This window comes from Hemitrygon akajei, chromosome 16, assembly GCF_048418815.1.
Source record: "Hemitrygon akajei chromosome 16, sHemAka1.3, whole genome shotgun sequence".
NCBI classification, from domain to species: domain Eukaryota; kingdom Metazoa; phylum Chordata; class Chondrichthyes; order Myliobatiformes; family Dasyatidae; genus Hemitrygon; species Hemitrygon akajei.
Window position 1 is genome coordinate 4,022,499 of NC_133139.1, and position 8,291 is coordinate 4,030,789.

Genomic DNA, 8,291 nt, shown 5'->3' on the forward strand with positions numbered 1-8,291 from the left:
ATTGTAAAGGAAAGTGCAGGATAAGAATTTCTTAAACCTTTTATTTGAATACACGGAGAGTGTTTGGTGCCTGAAAGGCTCTGTCAGGAATGGAGATGGGGACAACTATGATAGAGTTTATCAAGAAGCTCTCAGATAAGCACATGAATGTGGAGAGAATGGCAGGATGTCGACATTCTGTCAATAAGGATCTAATCCTCTGTCACTTACAATAGAAGGCAGGTTTATTGATTCATGGAACAGTGCTGCCTAGAAACTGGTCTTCCAGTCCATCTCCAGCATGTCAAACTACTAACCTGTCAAATTTCATTGTATTACACCCAGACTAATGCCCTGCATGTCCTTCCCATCCATGTACCTATACAAATTTATCTTAAATGTTGAAATCCTACTGGCAACCAACACCTCAGTTGGCAGCTTGCCCACTCTGAATCCACCCTCTGTGTGAAATGTTTCACCCACATGTTCCCCTTAAACATTTCACCTTTTGTCCTTAACCCATAACCTCCAGAGCTAGTCTCATATAATCTCATTGTAAAACCCTGCTTAAATTAACTCTACGTATGCTCGTCAGCACAACATTGTGGGCTAAAGATCCTGTTATTGTCATAGACAGTTCTATTGAATAAGTTCCATTTATTGCCATACAATTGACGTCAATACCTCACTAATACGGAGACAGCATAGAATAATACTTTGCATGCATTTAATACAAATTAAGCATTGCTGTTATTTACGGTAAAGAAATGAAAAGTTAATGAGATAGACTCAGTACTCACTGGTTGATGGTGCGGGTTCATGGTAATCTGAAACATTTGAAAGGCATCATGTATCAGATGAAACATTGCAATTAAAAGAGGAATTACACTGAATTGTTTTACGAAGGCTTTTATATTTGATCAGAATTATATAACAAAATAGCAGAGAATTGCATATTTCTGTCAGTGATAAATACCGTTTACGTAGAGGCTGTTACTGTCCAGTGAATATGGTGGTAAGGTGGTGATGCCATTTGTCTGGTTTCTGAACACATGGTACACAGTGACACGGTTAACTTCCCGAGGGTCTGAGTCATTTCTGAAAGAGCAGTTTGCAAACACTCTGGTGTCCTGTCCATTGACCATGCTGTGGAAAAGATGGAAAGACTTTGAAGTCACACAGTGACTTGTACTGTTACTGAAAACACCGCAATCGTTTTGCAGATACTAGTCCGGAATGTTTTCAAGCAATCTTAAAACAAATATTATTCGTGGTGATTATAACTTAATTACTCACCTGAATGAGAGAACACTGCAGCTGATGAATGTGTTGCTGATACTGCTGCTACCAAACACGTTATTGAGCTGTGGAAAAGGAGGAGTTGGAGATTTAGCTAAACTAACTGAGCAGTTGTTAACATACATTTGAATTTTTAGTGAGTCTACTGACCTGCAAAGCAATATTACTTGCTGCAGATATGAACAATTGAGAATTGGGATCTTGCAATTCTGGTACCGAGGTCAAAGTAGTTGCAATGAAGGTGACGTTAAAATCAAAAGCGACTCCTTCCACAGCTGAAGGCGTGGTCTGTGTTGGTGCTGCAGATGATATGGAAAATTGGAAAAAATGTCAGTGATTTTAAAAATACAGTGTTGTTATCTTATTTGTATCACATAGCCAAGATTCTAAATATTGCAACATTGGAACATTTCTGATGCTGTTGGACCTTGTGAAGGAAAGGAGTTTTCGACTTGGATCAATAATGAAAGGTTTATAGGTGAAGTGGCTGCCGTGAACCGCCCCTGTGAGTCGGGAGTTTGAGAAGCTGGGTTCATTTGATGAGAATATGGAGGAAAGAATAAATGTGATTCCGTCAGGATTAGTGAATGATAGTACAAACTCGAGAGGCCGAAGTTTGCATCATACTACAGCTCTCCTATTGTCTATGATTTCCTGTGCATTTCCCAGAATTTGTTTTGCAGTTGTAATTGGCAGTATTTCAAAGCGCCATGTGGTTAACTGTGGAGCTGAAACCATGGATGCTGAGGGTGTTGTCAGGGTTAAAAAGTCCAATAGAAAAGTGCTTTAATTCCAGGTGAGAGCGGATAAGTGTGAAGGAGATGTGCAGGGTAAGACTTTGTTATGCACAGAACAATCCATTATTTAAATATAAAGAGAGTGTTAGTTGCCTGGAAGGCTCTGCCTGGGATGGTAGTGCGATCAAACATGACAAGAGACTTTCAAGAAGCTCTCAGATGGGTACATGAATGTGGAGGAAATGGCTGGATGTAAACAACATGTCAATGGGAATTTAGTTCCCTGTTTAATTACAATACAAGGCAGACGTATTGATTTATAGAATAATGCTGCGCAGAAACAGGACTTTCAATACATCTGCAGCATATCAAACTATTAACCTGCCAAATTTCACTGCGCTACACCCAGACTATTGTCCTGCATAATCCGCCTTCATTTATTCAAACATGTTTATCTTAAATGCTGAATTGAAAGCAGCATCCGCTGCTTCTGTTGGCAGCTTCTACCAGTCATAATCAAGACTCGGAGTGAAGATTTTCTCCTCATGTTCCCCTAAAAATCAAAAGCAACTCTTTCCACACCTGAAGATGTGCTAGTGTTAGCAAAGAGTTTCTTCTCATGTTGCCCTTTAACATTGCAACAATTTCCTTTAACCCCTGACCTCTAATGCTAGTCCAATGGAATCTCATGGCAAAACTCTGCTCTGATTTATCTGGGTATCCCCAGCAGTACAACGTTGTGGGCGGCAGAGCCTGTTGTTTGTCATCAACCGTTGTGTTGAATAAGCTCCATTTGTCGCCACACTATTCCCGTCCGTCACTACTTCACCGATACGGAGACTGCATTCCATAATATTTTGCATGTATTTAATACAAATAATTCATTGCTGTTATTCGCTTTAAAGAAAGGAAAAGTTGAGGAGGCAGAATCAGTACTCACTGGTTGTTGGTGTGCGTTCATTGTAACCTGAAAAATTGAAAAGGCATGATATATTAGATGAAATGCTGCCATTAGTTGATGAATAAAACTGAATTTTTTGATGGAGGGTTTAATATTTCATCAGATTTATGTCATAAAACAGCAGAGAATAGCAAATTGCTGACTGTGATAAATACCATTCACGTAGAGGCTGTTACTGTCCAGTGAATATGGTGGTAAGGTGGTGATGCCATTTGTCTGGTTTCTGAACACATGGTACACAGTGACACGGTTAACTTCCCGAGGGTCTGAGTCATTTCTGAAAGAGCAGTTTGCAAACACTCTGGTGTCCTGTCCATTGACCATGCTGCGGAAAAGATGGAAAGACTTTGAAGTCACACAGTGACTTGTACTGTTACTGAAAACACCGCAATGGTTTTGCAGATACTAGTCTGGAATGTTTTCAAGCAATCTTAAAACAAATATTATTCGTGGTGATTATAACTTAATTACTCACCTGAATGAGAGAACACTGCAGCTGATGAATGTCTTGTTGATATTGCTGCTACCAAACACGTTATTGAGCTGTGGAAAAGGAGGAGTTGGAGATTTAGCTAAACTAACTGAGCAGTTGTTAACATACATTTGAATTTTTAGTGAGTCTACTGACCTGCAAAGCAATATTACTTGCTGCAGATATGAACAATTGAGAATTGGGATCTTGCAATTCTGGTACCGAGGTCAAAGTAGTTGCAATGAAGGTGACGTTAAAATCAAAAGCGACTCCTTCCAAACCTGAAGGCGTGGTCTGTGTTGGTGCTGCAGATGATATGGAAAATTGGAAAAAATGTCAGTGACTTCAAAAATATAGTGTTGTTATCTTATTTGTGTCACATAGCTGAAAGAAAGATTAGCCAAGATTCTAAATATTGCAACATTGGAACATTTCTGATGCTGTTGGACCTTGTGAAGGAAAGGAGTTTTCGACTTGAATCAATAATGAAAGGTTATAGGTGAAGTGGCTGCCGTGAACCGCCCCTGTGAGTCGGGAGTTTGAGAAGCTGGGTTTATTTGATGAGAATATGGAGGAAAGAATAAATGTGATTCCGTCAGGATAAGTGAATGATAGTACAAACTCGAGAGGCCAACACAGCTGTGGCAACATTGCATCAAACTACAGATCTGCTGTTGTCTATGATTTCCTGTGCATTTCCCCAAATTTCTTTTCCAGTTCTAGTTTGCAGTATTTCAAACCACTATGATGAATTGTGTGGCTAACTGTGGAGGTGAAAGCATGGATGCTGAGGTAGAAAAGTTCCTTAATTCCAGGTGAGAGCGGATAAGCGTAAAGGAGATGTGCAGGGTGAGACTTTGTTATGCACAGAACAAGCCTTTATTTTGATGTAAAGGGAGTGTTAGTTGCCTGGAGGGTTCTGACCGAGATGGTAGTGGGGATCGAATGTGACAAGGGACTTTCAGGAAGCACTCAGATGGGTACTTGAATGTGGAGGAAATGGCGGATGTGGACGATGGGTCGATGGGAAATTAATTTGCTGTTTAATTACAATAGAAGGCAGAGGTATTAATTCATAGAATAGAGCTGCCCAGAAACAGGTGCTTCGATCCATCTCCAGCATGTCAAAGTATTAACCTGCCAAATTTCATTGCCCTACACCCAGAATAATGTCCTCCATATTCCTCCTTTCCACGTATCTAAACATATTTATCTTAAATGCTGAAATCAAACTGGCTTCCGCTGCTTCCGTCGACGGTTTGTACCAGTCTTAATCAACACTCGGAGTGAAGAGTTTCTCCTCATGTAGCCCTTCAACATTGCACCAATTTCCTTTAACCCCTGACCTCTAGTGCTAGTCCAATGGAATCTCATGGCAAAACTCTGCTCAGATTTATCTGGGTATCCCCAGCAGTACAACGTTGTGGGTGGCAGAGCCTGTTGTTTGTCATCAACCGTTGTGTTGAATAAGCTCCATTTGTCGCCACACTATTCCCGTCCGTCACTACTTCACCGATACGGAGACTGCATTCCATAATATTTTGCATGCATTTAATACAAATAATTCATTGCTGTTATTCGCTTTAAAGAAAGGAAAAGTTGAGGAGGCAGAATCAGTACTCACTGGTTGTTGGTGTGCGTTCATTGTAACCTGAAAAATTGAAAAGGCATGATATATTAGATGAAATGCTGCCATTAGTTGATGAATAAAACTGAATTTTTTGATGGAGGGTTTAATATTTCATCAGATTTATGTCATAAAACAGCAGAGAATAGCAAATTGCTGACTGTGATAAATACCGTTCACGTAGAGGCTGTTACTGTCCAGTGAATATGGTGGTAAGGTGGTGATGCCATTTGTCTGGTTTCTGAACACATGGTACACAGTGACACGGTTAACTTCCCGAGGGTCTGAGTCATTTCTGAAAGAGCAGTTTGCAAACACTCTGGTGTCCTGTCCATTGACCATGCTGCGGAAAAGATGGAAAGACTTTGAAGTCACACAGTGACTTGTACTGTTACTGAAAACACCGCAATGGTTTTGCAGATACTAGTCCGGAATGTTTTCAAGCAATCTTAAAACAAATATTATTCGTGGTGATTATAACTTAATTACCGGTACTCACCTGAATGAGAGAACACTGCAGCTGATGAATGTCTTGTTGATATTGCTGCTACCAAACACATTATTGAGCTGTGGAAAAGGTGGAGTTGGAGATTTAGATAAAGTAACTGAGCAGTAGTTAACACATGTATGGATTGTTAATTAGTCTACTGACCTGGGAAGTAATATTACTTGCTACAGATTTGTAGAATTGAGAATTGGGATCTTGCAATTCTGGTGCCGGGGGCAAAGTAGTTGCAATGAAGGTGACGTTAAAATCAAAAGCGACTCCTTCCACAGCTGAAGGCGTGGTCTGTGTTGGTGCTGCAGATGATATGGAAAATTGGAAAAAATTGCAGTGACTTCAAAAATACAGTGTTGTTATCTTATTTGTGTCACATAGCTGAAAGAAAGATTAGCCAAGATTTGAAATATTGCAACATTGGAACATTTCTGATGGTATCGGACCTTGTGAAGGAAAGGAGTTTTCGACTTGGATCAATAATGAAAGGTTATAGGTGAAGTGGCTGCTGTGAACCGCCCCTGTGAGTCGGGAGTTTGAGAAGCTGGGTTTATTTGATGAGAATATGGAGGAAAGAATAAATGTGATTCCGTCAGGATAAGTGAATGATAGTACAAACTCGAGAGGCCAACACAGCTGTGGCAACATTGCATCAAACTACAGATCTGCTGTTGTCTATGATTTCCTGTGCATTTCCCCAAATTTCTTTTCCAGTTCGAATTTGCAGTATTTCAAAGCGCTATGATGGATTGTGTGGCTAACTGTGGAGCTGAAAGCTTGGTGCCGAGGGTGTTGGTTCGGTCAAGATGTCCAGTAGAAAAGTTCCTTAATTCCAGGTGAGAGTGGATAAGCGTAAAGGAGATGTGCAGGGTGAGACTTTGTTATGCACAGAACAAGCCTTTATTTTGATGTAAAGGGAGTGTTAGTTGCCTGGAGGGTTCTGACTGAGATGGTAGTGGGGATCGAATGTGACAAGGGACTTTCAGGAAGCACTCAGATGGGTACATGAATGTGGAGGAAATGGCGGATGTGGACGATGGGTCGATGGGAAATTAATTTGCTGTTTAATTACAATAGAAGGCAGAGGTATTAATTCATAGAATAGAGCTGCCCAGAAACAGGTGCTTCGATCCATCTCCAGCATGTCAAAGTATTAACCTGCCAAATTTCATTGCCCTACACCCAGAATAATGTCCTCCATATTCCTCCTTTCCACGTATCTAAACATATTTATCTTAAATGCTGAAATCAAACTGGCTTCCGCTGCTTCCGTCGACGGTTTGTACCAGTCTTAATCAACACTCGGAGTGAAGAGTTTCTCCTCATGTAGCCCTTCAACATTGCACCAATTTCCTTTAACCCCTGACCTCTAGTGCTAGTCCAATGGAATCTCATGGCAAAACTCTGCTCTGATTTATCTGGGTATCCCCAGCAGTACAACGTTGTGGGCGGCAGAGCCTGTTGTTTGTCATCAACCGTTGTGTTGAATAAGCTCCATTTGTCGCCACACTATTCCCGTCCGTCACTACTTCACCGATACGGAGACTGCATTCCATAATATTTTGCATGCATTTAATACAAATAATTCATTGCTGTTATTCGCTTTAAAGAAAGGAAAAGTTGAGGAGGCAGAATCAGTACTCACTGGTTGTTGGTGTGCGTTCATTGTAACCTGAAAAATTGAAAAGGCATGATATATTAGATGAAATGCTGCAATTAGTTGATGAATAAAACTGAATTTTTTGATGGAGGGTTTAATATTTCATCAGATTTATGTCATAAAACAGCAGAGAATAGCAAATTGCTGACTGTGATAAATACCGTTCACGTAGAGGCTGTTACTGTCCAGTGAATATGGTGGTAAGGTGGTGATGCCATTTGTCTGGTTTCTGAACACATGGTACACAGTGACACGGTTAACTTCCCGAGGGTCTGAGTCATTTCTGAAAGAGCAGTTTGCAAACACTCTGGTGTCCTGTCCATTGACCATGCTGCGGAAAAGATGGAAAGACTTTGAAGTCACACAGTGACTTGTACTGTTACTGAAAACACCGCAATGGTTTTGCAGATACTAGTCCGGAATGTTTTCAAGCAATCTTAAAACAAATATTATTCGTGGTGATTATAACTTAATTACTCACCTGAATGAGAGAACACTGCAGCTGATGAATGTCTTGTTGATATTGCTGCTACCAAACACATTATTGAGCTGTGGAAAAGGTGGAGTTGGAGATTTAGATAAAGTAACTGAGCAGTAATTAATACATGTATGAATTGTTAATTAGTCTACTGACCTGGGAAGTAATATTACTTGCTGCAGATTTGTAGAATTGAGAATTGGGATCTTGCAATTCCGGTGCCGGGGGCAAAGTAGTTGCAATGAAGGTGACGTTAAAATCAAAAGGGACTCCTTCCAAACCTGAAGGCGTGGTCTGTGTTGGTGCTGCAGATGATATGGAAAATTGGAAAAAATTGCAGTGACTTCAAAAATACAGTGTTGTTATCTTATTTGTGTCACATAGCTGAAAGAAAGATTAGCCAAGATTTGAAATATTGCAACATTGGAACATTTCTGATGGTATCGGACCTTGTGAAGGAAAGGAGTTTTCGACTTGGATCAATAATGAAAGGTTATAGGTGAAGTGGCTGCTGTGAACCGCCCCTGTGAGTCGGGAGTTTGAGAAGCTGGGTTTATTTGATGAGAATATGGAGGAAAG

At 40.4% G+C, this 8,291-nt stretch overlaps 1 protein-coding gene across 1 annotated transcript in view; it reads right to left on the reverse strand.

Moving 5' to 3' along the window:
• LOC140740313 (mucin-16-like) overlaps nucleotides 1–1,124 on the reverse strand; it is a 47,918-nt gene extending 46,794 nt beyond the window's left edge. Inside the window, exons 1-2 of the mRNA XM_073069467.1 lie at nucleotides 956–1,124; nucleotides 780–806 (exon numbers count right to left, since the gene is read on the reverse strand). Coding sequence (XP_072925568.1) covers nucleotides 780–806; nucleotides 956–1,124 — 196 coding nt within the window. The remainder of the gene's footprint in view (nucleotides 1–779; nucleotides 807–955) is intronic.
• Nucleotides 1,125–8,291: the final 7,167 nt, after the last annotated feature.